The 16,216-nt window shown below is 40.6% G+C and overlaps 1 protein-coding gene across 1 annotated transcript; it reads right to left on the bottom strand.

Annotated features, from left to right (window-relative positions):
• Nucleotides 1-6,062: 6,062 nt before the first annotated feature.
• LOC125460504 (forkhead box protein D3-like) lies at nucleotides 6,063-7,027 on the bottom strand. The gene has a single exon (XM_048548041.2). It carries the CDS (start codon nucleotides 6,909-6,911, stop codon nucleotides 6,063-6,065), a length of 849 nt encoding a protein of 282 aa, XP_048403998.1. The 5' UTR covers nucleotides 6,912-7,027.
• Between the last annotated feature and the right edge of the window lie 9,189 nt (nucleotides 7,028-16,216).

Genomic DNA, 16,216 nt, shown 5'->3' with positions numbered 1-16,216 from the left:
GAGATGATTGACCTCCAACAACCATGACCATCTTCATTTGTGTCAGGTACGACTCTAATCACTGGAGACTTAGCCCCCAGATTCCCTTTGATTCCAGTTTTGCCAGGGCTTCTTGATGCCACCCTTAGTCAAATGCAGCCTTGATGTCAAGGGCTGTGCTGTCACTCTCACCTCACCTCTGAAACAGAGCTCTTTTGACCATGTTTGAACTAAGGCTGTAATGAAGTCAACAATGAGTGGTTGTAATGAGTGGTCCTGGCGGAACCCAAACTGGGCATCACTGAGCATGTTATTGCTGAGCAGGTGCTGCTTAATAGCAACATGAATGGGTCCTTCCATCAGTTTCCTGCTGATCGAAAGTAGACTGATGGGGTGGTAATTGGCTGAGTTGGATTTGTCCTGCTTTTTGTGTACAGGACATGCGTGGACAATTTTCTACCTTGTCAGATAGATGTCAGTGTTGTAACTGTACCGAAAGTGCTTGGCTAGGGGAGTGGCAGGTTCTGGAGCACAAGCTTTCAGTACTATTGCTCGAATATTGTTAGGGATCATAGACTTCACAGTTTCCAGTGTCTTCAACTGTTTTTTGTTTGACATCAGTTGGAGTGAATTAAATTTCTTGAAGATTTGTATCTGTAATGCTGGAGAGCACTCAGCACTTCTGGATGAAGGTTGCTGTGAATGCTTTAGGAATATCTTTTGCACTGCTGTTTTGGGCTCTTCCATCATTGAAGATGGGGATATTTGTGGAGCCTCCTCCCCCAGTGAGTTATGTAGTTGTCCACTACCATTCGCAACTAGATGTGGCAAGACTGCAGAGCTTAAATTTGATCTGTTGGTTGTGGGATCGCTTAGCTCTGACTGTCACTTGCTGCTTTCACTGTTTGGTGTGCAAGTAGTCCTGAGATTGCTACCTCATCTTCAGGTATGCTTGGTACTGCTCTTGGCATTCCCTACTGCACAGTCCGTTAAACCAGCATTGATCCTCTGACTTGATGGTCATGGTTGAGTGGAGAATATGCTGGGCCATGAGGTTACAGATTGTGCCGGAGGTCAATTCTGCTGCTGTTGATGGCTCACAGCACCTCATGAAAACCCAGTTGCTAGATCTGTTCAAAATCTGTCCCACTCAGCATTGTGCTAGTGCCACACAACATGATGGAAGGTATTCTCTATGTGAAGGTGGGACTTCATCTCCACAAGAACTGTGCAGTGATCAGCAGTTTAGTGACAATGAGGTCAAGTATGATTTTTCTCTCTCATTGCTTTCCTCACCACTTGCCACAGACCAGTCTAGTAACTGTGTCCTTTAGGATCCAACCAGATCGAACAACAGTACTGGTGCCAAGCCACTCTTGGTGGGGGACGTTGAAATCCCCCACCCAGAATACATTTTGATAAAAATTAATGAAAGATAATCTGGAAAAATATTCTTAATACAGGTTATTCCATGTTACATTTCAGAGTCACATTGTTGAGTCCAAAATAAGACATGATAATCCTTGATTCAGAAACAGTATGCAGAGGTAAATCAGTAGTTTATTTAAAATACCTTTGGAAGCATTAAGAGAATTGCTTTCAAGAAAGCTTAAAAAGTACTATTAAGACTTTGCATAAATTGCAAAGGAATCAATTATAATTTTCTGGACGCAGAAATTCTCATGTATGTGACTTGAGGACCATTAACCCTTAACAGTAACAGGAAGAACAGGAAGAACCAGAAATCATGTCACTGACAGACACAAAGAAGAGTTCCTAGACACGTGAGCTTTAGGCAGAAGGCAATCAGCACGCAGATACAGGCACAAAGAGGGCACAAACAGAGGAAGCAAGGTGAACTCAAAATTAATGTGAGTCAGGCAGCAAAGCTCTTTAAAAAAAGGTTTGTTTATTGTTTGGCAGTAAGACGAAAAGTAGAATCCAAAAACTCTTGGTGCAATGTGTGCTGGAAGGGACTGAATCCTAAAAACAAGTACAAATTGCTAAGAGCTGAACATTTCTATCAGAAGGCCATATCGTGACCTGGGTCTTGTTGGTTGGTCAGTTGACAAGAAACTAGAAAGCTATGCCATCAGGACTGACGATGACTTGAGTGAGAGAAGACTTGCAAATACATACCTGTTGGTGTTAACTGTCCTTGGGGATCTTGGTGGGATTCAATCTGTACCTGAGGACCTTGCAAGCAATTTGAGGGCTGAATCCATTGAGAGGAAGACTGAGAGATCCAATATATCAGAGTCCAAGTTGGAAATAATTGAGAGTGAACATGATTTCACATGTGGATGTGGTGAGTGATTTGCATGATTGTGATTATGTAAGATGTATCTGTTGTGTTTACTATTTCAACTGAAATTAACTTTCATAATTAACTTTTATTTGTTGTTGATTCATGTTTAATTTAAGTCAGTTCTGGCTGATTTGTATTGAAGTTAAATCTTGTTGGTAATGTCTTCATTTGAAGGCTATTTAATTAATTTGATTAGTTTTGTTATGGTCTTTTTGCTGGGATCATAACTAAGAAACTCAAACTTAAAGATATAGGGTGAGCTGACTGAAGTTGATAGGGTAAATAGACTAGAATTTTGGAAATAAATGATTCAATGAAAGTACATTAAATGAAGAACAAGAATTCATTGAGTAAAATCCATTGATGGTTCACTAAGGACTTTCAAAGTGGTATTAGATTTTAAAAAGAAGCTCATTACATTATAAAGAATAATTGTAAATTTAAAAAATTTGGAAGAATTCCAGTAAAGGCAATGAAAATGTTCACAAACAAAATAAACGGCACATGAAAGTAATTAGCCATGAATATAAAATATAACTTTTAAGAGCTTTTATTAAAATGTAAAAGAACAAAATGTTTGCCCTTAGAGATAGAGGTAGGTGGACTTATTATGTAGAAAAAGGAAATGACCATGCCACTAAACAGATATTTTATGTTGATCTTTAAGATATAGAGGATAACTAAGATGCTTAAAGTAATCAGAAAATGTTGTGGAGAAACATCTTAGATTAAAAGCTGACAACTTCCCAATATGTAATAACTGATATCTTAGAGTTCCAAAAGAAGTAACTACAGAGATAGAAACCCCTAGCTTCTGGTGTAGTCTTAGCATAGCAGAAGATTGAAAATGTAATACCTCTATTCAATAAAGTATTGAAGGAGAAAGCTGGGAACAGTGGTTCAGTTAACTTGACATCAGTCATCAGCAAAGCTACATATTGAGCTGGCAACACCTTTATTAAAACAAAATCAAAACCTTTGTCATGGGCAGAGGAGGAACAGGAAAAGAGAAAAATGAAAGAGACCACCTTCTCATCTTCTTGTAGTCTCTAACACTGGCACAGTGATGTAATCTGCAGAAGGTCCCTTACAGCAAGAGAAAATACATTTGAATAGCCGTTGGCAACTTGGCCAGTGAACGAATAGTTTGAAGCAAAGATAGATGCCATGAAGAGCTCCTTTATTATGAACAAATAACATTTCAAGCGGAAGATATCCATCACCGACTCATCTCCAAAGCACGGGCAGTCGTTTTCCTATGCCTGAAGTAAATAATACATTGGCAGTATCCCTGTGCGATCGCCTTTAAACAATAGAATATTTCATCAACGGAACGTCTCCGGCGAGTGCTCTGAACTTTTAAAAGTTTAGAAACTTTGGGGTTGCAGCCAGTATATGTTTCAAAATAGTGGAAACAAATGAAGGAAAAAGAAAGAGACTAATCCGAACGACAGCAACTGACAGTTTGGTGTTGTTAGTGATGCGTTCATTTGATGATTATTGCAGTTACATTGATTGTCCCCAAGCAGTAATGCCACCGCTGATAAGAAGCATTGCCAAGGACCTGAGCTCTGTTAGCAGCAGCTCCGTTTCCTGGCCAGCTACCGTTTTATCACAGCGCCTCCATCATTAGACACGAGATGGAACTTCAGGTGATGAGAGTTAATGCTTTGTTTTCCCTCTTTTGCTGAAGATTACACAAACCGCTGGCTTCAGGCAGGAAACAATAAAGTGAATGATTGACTGGGACGGGAGGCTGTATCTGAAGTACGATCGCCCCAACCCGACCTTGACAGACTTGGAAAGATGGAAAGCTGACCCCGGACTCGCTGATGGAGCCCGGCAGAACTATATTTATTGGCGATCACGCATGATGGTTGCTATAATGATGTTTCTCATTAAAGTACATTAGACTCCCAGACTTCTATTCTAAGTGGTTTTCAGTAATAATGTTTCATTCTAACAAAAGTAAGACTTTTTTTGGCGATGTTTAACGTTAGAACACTGAAACAAATATTTAAACGTAAACTAATCGTTTGTTTTATATCTGTTCACTTGTATGTTGAAATGTTTTTACGGTCAATCAGGTTCTTTGAGATTTTTTTTGTGCGTGGCTATTAAATTCCAGGGTTTGCAAAACTTCAGTATGAAAGAAGCTCCTGATGAATAACCTGACTTGTGTCGAGGTCAGCTGGCCCCAGTGTTAGCGGGTGTCCTTGGTCAGAGGGGAGCACTGTGCTATCGTTAACTGAGCGAAATGACTCATTTTGAGGAACGTCCTTGCTTTCTGACCGAGAGGAAACGCTTGAAGATATTTGGAGGGCCTCATAAAGAAATAAAAAAAAATAGGTTATAAACGCTGCAAGGATTGATAGTGAAGTTGTTAGAATTTATAGGCGTTTTTTTTAAATCTCGAGACCCAACAACTGGCAACTTTTCATGTAAATGTCACCTCGCATCTCCGCCTTAAAGCGGGAAATCGTCGGGAAAATAGTTTCGCTGTAAAATGCCTCAGGGTGTGGATTGATTGTGGAGTCCTAACCTATACAGAGAGGCAATGTAAAAATTGGGATTGTACCGTAAAACTTAATTGTAAGAAAAACAGGCTTCCAATTGTGTGTTAGATGTACGTACAGCACTGCAAGTAGTCAGTTTAGTTTGCCATTCACAATGCTGACATCAATAACATTATCCACTTACTTACATGACCAGCACAATGGGGGGTGGAATCAGAGGTTAAGAGTTAAACTAAAGTATCAACGTGCGTGTTCTCTGTAGTAACCCCAGTCTCTTGAGGGTCATCACGAATATCGAAGGTTTCTTTTTGGTCATTTGTTTCCCGAAATTTCTGCTTTGTAGGTTTATGATTTTTCCAATCTCCGGCAATCGTTCCTTCTTGGTTCACAGGAACTTTAAATATGGGAGTGAGAATGTGATGGGCATTGCCTGGTGATACTTCATTGTGAAGTTCCCTGCAGTCTCACTAAAGACAAGAACAGTGTATTAACTGAGATGTGCTTTGTAGTCACATCGATCATCCCGTCTGAATAGAGTGGACTGGAAACAATCACTTATTTAATCAATTACAGGATTAGTTCCATCTTCAGGCACTGTACTGGCAAGATTTTAGTTAATTAAGGGTATATAATATAAAATAAGTGTTTTTATAATCTATTAGATATTGTAATAACAACGATGTGAATCGAAACAAAATCATTAGGTCCGACCGTTTTTATTTCATTGTATACATTTTTTTTCTTACACAATACAGGACTTTTAACCACAAAAGCAACAGCACATCAATTCCCCAGTAACAAATTAATAGATTACAGAGCGGAGCCACGGAATCATTCAGGAACAATCGAGGGGTTCGTCTGTTTGGACATGACGAGGAGGACAACAGTTCTTCTGGATACTTCTGAACGTAAAACCAACAGTTCATTTTACCAAATTCATTAGAAAACAAGCGTTGGGAATAGCTGAATCTACAGCTTGTCAGGGAGTTCCTTGTATAATCTGGAGCTCGGCGCCTTAGGTTGAACTGTTTCTACGTTGATGTGACTACAGGCGCCAGGGAAATCCTAGGTGTTAGTATGGGAGAGTGTTGTCCTAACTTATTCCCAGCATTGAGTGAGCAGTTACAATACAGCGGAGAGCTCCACTCACATTCACACACATCGAGGCGTACTGGAGTTAGTTACAGAGCTACTAATGCTGCCCCTGGGCTGTGGTAATGGTCTGAACATTCCAGGGAAGTCTCGGCTTTCTCTACAAGTCAGTTGTTGACAGTTTTGAAGAAGTTTGGAGGGGATCCATTGTCCCCCAAACCTTGCCACTGAGCCCCTGTGTTCAGGCCAGCATCGCAGCCAGAGCCTGCAGGGTTCCTGCAGTTGTGGTACCACCTCCAAAAGGGGTTGCTGATGTACTGCCTGTATAAGACCTCATCCAGCCGGTACGCCCTGCGCTCCTGCTCGGTGTACGGGGAGTACAGCGAGTTCAGGGCGAGGGGCTCCACTGGGAACGGGCAGCTCGGGTAAGTCACAGCTAGCTTACTTTCCAGCTCCTTTGCACGCCCCCTCCTGCGGCACCTCCGGCGCTGTCTGAAATCTCCTTTGGAGAAATCATCGAGGTTGGAGGGATGTATACTCCAGTAATTGCCCTTGCCATCCTCACATCTCCCTGCCTTAATGAAACACTCATTGAGAGAGAGATTGTGACGAACACTGTTCCTCCAGCCTTGGCCACGACCTTTGTAATAGGGGAACGTGTCTTCGATGTATTTATAAATGGAGCCCAGGTTGAGTTTCTTGTTGGGGGAAGTTAGAATCGCGTTGGCTATCAGAGCGATGTAAGACATGGCTGGTTTCTGCTCCTGGCCTGGCTTTGCCTTCAGTTCTTCATGTGTGAAGTTCTCAGTTGGATGCAGGTAGCCTCTGTCCTCCGGCTCATTTTCCCAGCTCGGGTTGCCTTTCTTCTCGGCGACTTCAGGCTGGGCCATGTACAGCGCTGAAGAACAGCTCCCAGCCATGTGTCCCTCTTGGCTGGCTCTGTCCTGCTGCCCAGGGGCCGCATCTGCAAACGGTCTGAAGAATGATGACTTGCTGCTCACAGTCACAGATGTCATCCTGCCCGCTCACTGCTGCTTAATGTCCGCTTCCAAGTTGGTCACTTTGTCACCTCCAGAGTGTGTTGGAGTTTGCCTTGAGTTTAGATTGCTGCAAGAAGGCGTGTGATAACGTAGCTCTTAGGAGCCCTAGAGATCACTCAGGAACCGCCCAGTTAGTCCATAACAGGTACAGACAATCGCAAGTCCAATCAGCATCTCATCCTTCTAAATTTCACCTTTCATTTATCTATCTCTGTGACCGCGCCCCAGATCCTTCTAACATCAGTGGTTGTCACACAGGTAAAGGGCAATATTTAGCGTTTACTTGCTGCCAATAACACCATTAAGGCTCTGCAGATGGTTTAGAATGTACTAGGGCTAGTCACAGTTCAAACTTGCTCCACTCCCTGTGTATACAGCACCAAATATCTACAGTGCGCTGATTAAGCCAGATGTAGTTGTTTGAGATTTTGGGCACTTTGAGGGGTCATAAGGCAAATTGTAGTAACATAGAATCCCTACTGTCTGGAAACAGGCCATTCAGCCCATCGAGTCCACACCAATCCTCCGAACAGTATGCATAAGCCAAGTACGAAAAGTTGTTCTATGGTAGAGAACAATCGTTAATTTTGGACAGGTCCCGTGTTAAATAGGTTCTAATTTAGTTGTGAATTCACCCATGTGCCCCACGTAATGGGGAAGTCAAATAAGTGGCCAACCGTATCCTTCAATCTAATGTATTCCCAACATGATGACGTTACTTATTGAGGTATATGGAGCAGCAAATGTACGGCACTCCACGATAAACCCATTATTACGAGTAAATTCAACAGCTTAGACCAGCATTTTAACAACTGCTTCTGACTCAAATGAAACGGTAGAAACAGCTGAAAACAAATAAAAACAAAATTCCTACAAAATTAGACCTGGCAACCTCCCAACAGAGCAAGCAATTAATTATACACCCCCTTTAACCAAACTATCAACATAACCCTTCACATTACAGCTCACAGAAATTGCAGACCAAAGTGCTCAGATTTCCCTGTAGCAGAGTGTGCTTAGCGAGGGTGGGGATCAATGGTAGGGTATGGTGCGCAACACTGGTAAATTTGCATTTATATAGCGCCTTTCGGGTCGTCCCAAAAGTGCTTTACAGCCAATTTTGGAGTGTGTCTATTGCAACATAGGAAGCACAACCCCAGAGAATTTGTTCAGGAGAATTATTTGACGAATAAATATTGGTCAAGACACTAGGAAGAACAGCCTTGCTGTTAAGACAACTCTTAATTCTTCAAACAATACTGATGTCTTCATCTTTTAAAATAAGTGGTTACATAGCTACAAAACCAGAAAGGTCACCTACAAATATCCTTTCTGATCCAGGCTCAATTAATTAATTAAATAACCCATTTTTGCATCATTAGGAAATAAGTGGAGTGTATTTGTGATGCCAGAGACCAGCCAATTCAAATTATTTATTGACACCTTTCAGTAAAATAATACGGTCTCCTATATCTACGCAAAGTTCCTCTGAATTGCCTATCAATGAAAAAAATAACTAGTTAGGTTACAGTTCCAGCTCTCGTTCCACTCTTATTTCATTCCAAAATGATTATTTAATAAACATTCATCTATCAAGCCATATTATTATACAGTTATGTCAATTAACGTTAAATTATTTCACCACAACATTTGTCAAGGAAACTAAGATGGTATTCATGGCACTTAATCAAGACTACAGCACAGAGAGAAGCTCGTTCTTTCTGTTTTAGCTGAATACACCAGCTGTCCATTCTAATACTTGATCTGTAGCCTTGCAGTTTCAGGTGTAGATCCTGATTTCCTTTGAATGAGTGGAGGGCTTCCACCTCAACCATCAAAACAGGATAGAAATTCCAGACATCCACCACCCTCTATTTGAACATTTTTTTTCTGTTCATTTCCCTTCTAATTCTTCTTCCACTCACAATAAATTTGTGCTTCTGGTAACTGACCTCACCACTGCTCGGGGAAAACAGATCTTCCCTGCCCACTCTAACCAAGCCTTCCATTTTTTTTATACACCTCAATTAATTCAACCTTCAGCCTTGTTTTTGTAAGGAAAAAAAACCCAAAGGACAGCAGATGTTGGCCATCAGAAACAACAACTGAAATTGCTGGAAAATCACAACAGGTCTGGCAATACCTGCGTAGAGAAAGCAGAGATACTGTTTCAGGTTCAGTGCCCTATCTTTAATTCCTTTAGCTAGAGCTTCACTAGAATGTGTAATTTACTATCATAAAGTGTATTTAGATTGGTACATAGATACATTTAAAAGGATGAACATTAGGGAAAAAGAAATTGGATGTGTTGATGATGGTGGATGAAGGATGAGAGGGTCATGTTGAGCATAAACACATGCATGGATTTGTTGTGTTGAATGCAGTTATAGCACAGAAAGAGGCAAATGTAATATGTTAAACCTTCAGTTAGCTGCACTTAACTATGTTTGCACTGTAAACTAATATAAACTTCATTCTCAAGAAAGAGTCTAAAACAAAAGTTGAAAGCATCTGTAGTTCACTAGACTGATACTAAGATGAAGAAAAAATGAGTAGGTTGGGCTTGTTAGCATGGGAAGTTAGAAGAATAAGAGGTGAACTCATTGAAACATACAAGATTCTTTGAGAACTTGACAGGGTAGATGGGGAAACATTGTTTCCTGTTGTGGGAGAATCTACAACCATACAGTATTAATGTCCAATAACAGTTTACCCATCATAGGCAGAAATGAAGAGGAATTTCTTCTCTCAGAGAACAGTGAACTTGTGAAATTCTCAACCTCAAGGCTGTCAAGATTGGGTCATTCAAGGCTAAGATAGATTTTTAATCAATAACAGAATCAAGGGCTATAGAGACAAGGTAGGAAAGTGGAGTTGATCATCAGATCAGCCACAATCTCAATGAATGGCAGAGCAGACTCAATCAGCTGAATGGCTGACTTCTGCTCGCACGTTTTACAGTCTATTTTAGATTTGCAGCATCCATTGCAGTTTTTGACTTAAAGGATACTCATTGATTACTTTCAAGTATTCAGCTTGGAGCTCTATGCCGTGGAAATCTAGTTCTTTAGACTAGATTCCCTACAGTTTGGAAACAGGCCCTTTGGCCCAACAAGTCCACACCGGCCCTTGAAGCATCCCACCCAGACCCACACACCCTTGAACACTACGGGTAATTTAGCATGGTCAATCCACCTAGCCTGCACATCTTCAGGCTGTGGGAGGAAACTGGAGCACCCACACAGACATGGGGAGAATGTGCAAACTCCACACGGGCAGTTGCCCGAGGCTGGAATCGAACCCGGGTCCCTGGTGCTGTGAGGCTGCAGTGCTAACCACTGAGCCACTGTGTTCCTGAACAATAAACACGGTCTACCTTCTATGTCTGGTTTCATTTGCTAGTTTGTTCTCTTTGGTTTGGAAAAGGCTGTTTTTAGCATTGTACTCACATTGATAAATAAATCACAACGGTGACGTATATTCACCCATGCTTTAAATTGGCAAAAGTAACCCATCATCACCACATTCTCACAGTTGTTAAAGAGATGGGCAATAAATGTTTTCCTGGTTAGCAAAGCCCACATGCAGCAAGTGAATTTAAAAAGTATACAACTTGTTTGTGCAAATTTATGGAGCCACAGGTTTTAACATTTGTGGTTTTCTCATTGATATTGCACAGACTCAAGGACTGAAACCACGGAATGAAGTCTATGAAATTGCAGTATTATAACAGAAAGCATTAACGCAGCATGGTTCAATACCATAGTCCAGCATGTGGAAAGTAAAGATAAAGAAGTCCCTATGAGATTCTTATTAAAACAGAAATTTGATTTTTTTAAAAAACCAAAATGATAGCAGTTGGTGATAGCTAGGAGAATAATACTACTCAGTTCTGATGGGATTTTGAAGCATTCAATGTTAATCAAAAACTGCACGTTTAACATAATGCCAATAACAGAGCTGCTGAAACTGGAATCATATCTAGAAAAGCACTAAAATTTGCGATCTAGAGAGTTCAAAGCTCTGAGTGAAGGAACAGGGTGATAAAACAATAGGACCAAGCTGATGAAGCAAAGCAGCTGAACAAATGATCATTACATTTACCAAGAACAGGTAAATAGGACAAAATTCACAGACTAAAAGTTAAAAAAATTCCGGTTATAAATGGTATAATCACATAAGATTTTAATGCAAAAATCAATATGAGTCAGCTGATACTATCACTCATCAGTGAAAACCCTATGGCATTCTTTCACAAAGAACTGGATTTAGGTGTGTACTCGAATGAAATTTAAACATTAGCCACAACCTTAATTCCAGAATTTTATACAGGCAGAAGGTTTGATAGATGTTGGAGTCATAATTCTCCTTACAAAAATTGCTTTGCAAATTCAAAATCCAATACAATTGTCATTACCAGCATTCACACTGGATTAATGTTTAAAGATAATTCCTACAAAATGTGACAGCTGACTTACAGATGAGGCTGTTGGACAAGAAACATAAAAATATAACAAATGTCAACAGGATGCATACAGTGACATCAATGCAGAAGTCTTTCTTAGAAAAACAAAATAGAACAGCAATGAGATAACACGGCGTGAAGCTGGATGAACACAGCAGGCCAGGCAGCATCAGGGGAGCAGGAAAGTTTGACATTTCGGGTCGAGACCCATCTTTGCGACCCGAAACGTCAAACTTTCCTGCTCCTCTGATGCTGCTTGGCCTGCTGTGTTCATCCAGCTTCACACTGTGTTATCTCAGATTCTCAAGCATCGGCAGTTCCTACTATCTCTAGAACAGCAACGATCTGGGTATCCATCACAGTTGCTCAAAATGGGCAATGTAGGAAATGCAATTTAAACTACAGCATCAAAATGAAGTTTAGCATACAAACTTTAGCCTACAGCAAATGAATCAACTGTAAAGTTTAGCTTTGGTCTTTGGAGGTACTTGGGGAAATAACTGCAGAAAACAAAAATTTCTAGAGAGAAAGATGCAGGAAAAGTCATAGAAAAGTTCTCCAGTGGGTAGGGGAGGCATGGTGTTTAGCACCACTGCCTCACAGCATCAGGTACCTGGGTTTGATTCTACCCTCGGGTGTCTGCCTGTGTGGAGCTTTCATGTTCTCCCCGTGTCTGCGTAGGTTTCCTCACATAGTCCAAAGTTGTGCAGGCTAGGTGAAGTGGCTATGCTAAACTGCCTGAAGTGTTCAGGGATGCATAGATCAGGTGGATTACAGGGGAATGGGGCTGGGTAGGATGCTCCGAGGATCAACATGGGTTTGTTGGGCCAAAGGGATTCTATTATTTCCATGGTACTACCCAACTCAAATGTTGTTGCAAGAATTAAACCCAGCTCCAAGATATTGAGGCCAGAAGAGTTCTTGCAGCAACCTGTTTCATTAAAGAACTTCTCTCTATCCCAAGGTCATGCATAATTGTGCCATCGTTTCAAAAACCCCTACTTCATCCTTCTTCTCAAGGCCCTTCTCAATGTTTTACTACCTTTTCAAACATTCAAGAGTTAACACCAACCTTTGTCTAATTACAATCCTATTAAAAAACTACCTTTAGATATTTATGCTGACATTTATATAGCCCTGTTATTTATTGTTTGCAGATGCAAATAAATGACTATTTAAGACTATGATGCTGCTCATATCATTCTATAACTTGAAAGGGGCAGCATCTTGGTTGATACTACATTGTAGATTACCTTTGCACTAGTTAAGGATGGACAATTTCTGACACGCATTTCTTAAGCTAATTTGGGGCACAGGCAGGCATTTCTGCAGCTACAAGTGAGACACCAGAATGATGCATAGCTTCCCTGGTGCCAGGTCAAGGACAATTCAGAATGGTTGCAGCAAGTTCTCAAAGGGGAGTGTGAGTAGCCAGAGGACATTATCTACCTATGTCATTAGTACCAATGAGTACAAAGAGACGAGATCCAGAAAAGTGAATATAGGGAGTTAGGCAGGAGGTTTAAAAAGCAGGATCTCAAGGGTATTAATCTCTGGATTACTCCCAGTGCCACATGGTAGTGTGAATAGAAATAGGAGGATAGGGCAGATGAATGTGTGGCTGGTGCAGGGGGCAGAGATTCAGATTTTTGAATCTTTGGGATCTCTTCTGATCAAGCACATCCCATGACATTGTGGGAAGCTAGGGAAGACATTATGGGGTCTTTAGCCATTTGTATCATTAATAACCACAAGGGAGGTGCTGAAAGGCTGAAGGGTGGCTAACGTTGGGCCATTATTTAAGAAAGCCTGCAATGAAAAGCCAGGGATCTACAGGCTGGTGAGCCTGATGTCAGTGGAGGACAAGTTGTTCAGAACAGGATCTGCATGCATTTAGAATGACAAAGGACTGATTAGGGATAATCGGCGTGGCTTTGTGCATGGGAAGTTTTTTTTTTGAAGAGGTCACCAAGAAGGTAGTTAAAGGCAGAGCAGTAGACGTTGTCTATATGGAATTTAGCAAGGCCTTTGACAAGGGTCTGCATAGTAGGTAAGTTATTAATGTTAGATCATATAGGATCCAGGGAGAGCTATCCAAAATCGGCTCAATAGTAGGAGTCAGAGATTGGTGCTGCAAGGATTGATGCTGAGTCTACTGTTGTCCATCATTTATATAAATGATTTGGATGAGATTATAGGAGACATGGTTAATAGATTTGTGGTCAACATCAAAATTGGCGGTATAGTGGATAGTGAAGAAGGTTATCGAAGAGTACAAAGGGATTTTTATCAACTTGGCCAATGGGCTGAAGAATAGCAGATGGAGTTTAATTTATATAAATGTGAGGTGTTGTGTTCTGGTAAAACAAACAAGGGCAGGACTTACACAGTTAACAGTAGAGCCCTGAGGAGTGCTGTCAAACAGAGAGGCCTACGAGTTTTTGGTAAATAGTTCCTTAAAAGTGGTGTAACAAATAGACAGGGTGAAGGTGGTATTTGGCACACTTGCCTTCATTGGTCAGAATACAGAGTACAGGAGTTGGGACATCATGTTACAGCTGTACAAGACATTGGTAAGGACACATTTGGAGTATTGCACACAATTCTGGTCACCCTGCTATAGAAAGGACATTATTAATCTGGAAAGGGTGCAAAAAGATTTACAAAGGATGTTACCAAGGTTGGAAAATTTGAGTTATAAGGGGAGGTTAGGATTTGTTTTTCCCTGGAGTGTCAGATTCTGAGGGAAGACAGTGTAGTGGTTCATAAAATTATGAGGGGCACAGATAAAGTGAATAGCCAAAGTCTTTTTCCAGGGAAGAGGAGTCCAAAACTAGACAGCATAGGTTGAAGGTGAGATTGGAAAGATTTAAAATGAGATCTTGGGTAACATTTTCACACAGAGGGTGCTGCATATATGGAATGAGCTCTATAAGTGAATGACACTGGAACAATTACAACATTTAAAAGACATTTGGATAGGAAAGGTTGAGAGGAATAGTCCAAACACAGGCAAATTGGACTAGTTCAGCTGAGGATATCGTGTCAGCATATACAAGTCGGGCTGAAGGGCCTGCTACCATACTAAATGACTCTAACCTATTACTTATTAATGTCAACTTCTTCTTCCTCACCTCCGTACCCCAAAGAAATTTCCATGATCACTGCCTTAATCTATGGATATTATAAAAATCGGTCTCCAGATAGTAATCAAGGTGTTTTTCTTGATGGATTATAAGAGCTTTAGAAATTAAAACCTAAACACACTATTAAAACTGTACAGGCATAGAGATTAAGGTTTGGTGTGAATTAAATTGAGTTTAGAAGGCTGAGGCAGGATGTGGTCAAGGTGCTCAAAATGTTAAAAGGATAAAAAAAATGCAGAGAAACTTGCCAATGGTGGAAGAAACAATGAGTGATGGGACATCTTAAAATTAGAACTAGACCATTTAAGAGCAAAATGAGGACCACCTTTTCCACACAGGTACTAGAAATCCGATAATGTCTTCTTCAAAATGGCTATAGGATAACTGAAGATGAAGCTTTGGCTGCTAAATGAGCTGAGGTATGAACCAGCTGTGATCTAAATGAATGATGAAGCAGGCTCAAAAATCCACTTGTTTCTAGGTATCAAAAATTCTACATCTAATTCTAGGTATTACAGGTATCAATAATATTAGCAAAAGCATTTAAATCATTCATAGAGTTAGAATAACGTTTTGGCAAAGACCTGTAGCTCAGGTTGTGGATGAAGTTGTTGCCTTGCTCGCTTAGCTGGCTTGAATTTGTTCAAACGTTTCATCGCCATGCTAGGTGACATCATCAGTAGAACCTCCGACGAAGCGATGTTATTCTACTCCGCTTGGAATTTATACTGCCTGGTCTGTTATGGTGAGTACTCTCATTTCCTGTTTTGATCTGTATGGGTTTGTATAAGAGGTCCAATTCTATATGTGTATTGATTGAAGTATGGGTGGTGACCTGCACAGGCATCCCTAGATGCATTGTTCTCCACCCATACTTCAACATCAACAAACATAGAATTGGACCTCCTATACAAACCCATACAGATCAAAACAGGAGATGATAATACTCACCATAATGGACCGGACAGTATAAAATCCACGTGGAGTAGAAGAACATCGCTTCAACAGAGGCTCCAATGAAGATGTCACCTAGCATGGCGACAAAATGTCTGAACAGAAACAAGCCAGAGTTAGAAACAGAGTCGGACAGCATGAAAACAGACAGTTCAGTCCGACCAGTCCATGCTGAATATAATGCCAAACTAAACAAGTCTTACATGTCTGCTCCTGGCCCATATCCCTCCAAATCTTTCCTATTTATGTACTAATCCAAATGTCTTTTAGATGTTGTAATTGTACCCACATCCTCAGAAGTTCGTTTCACATGCAAACCACCCTCAGTGTGAAAAAAATTGCCCCTCGTCTTCTTTTAAATCTCTCTCCTCTGACCTTAAAACTGTGCCCCCTTGTCTTGAAATCCTCAGGATAATCTGTTATCAAGAGGCTGCAAACTTAACAATGTGACTGCTGACTAGATTTTATCAGAATGCCAAGAAACGTTGCACAGCTAGAACAAAATACAGTAGTTTCAGCTACCGAAACACTGTCAAGCTATGACAGCCTTTTTTTAAGGAAATTGCTGCAAGGTAAATGATACACTACGTATTTCTTTTATTCAGTAGTTGTCAAAAGAACAAACTGGTATAAAATTAATAGAGTAGCACAATTGGAATTGTGAAATATAAATATCAAATTTAGAGCAGTGTTAATTAACCTGGAAATCTTCCAAC

Source organism: Stegostoma tigrinum, chromosome 11, assembly GCF_030684315.1.
Source record: "Stegostoma tigrinum isolate sSteTig4 chromosome 11, sSteTig4.hap1, whole genome shotgun sequence".
Taxonomy (NCBI): Eukaryota; Metazoa; Chordata; class Chondrichthyes; order Orectolobiformes; family Stegostomatidae; genus Stegostoma; species Stegostoma tigrinum.
This window is presented reverse-complemented; position numbering and strand designations above follow the sequence as displayed.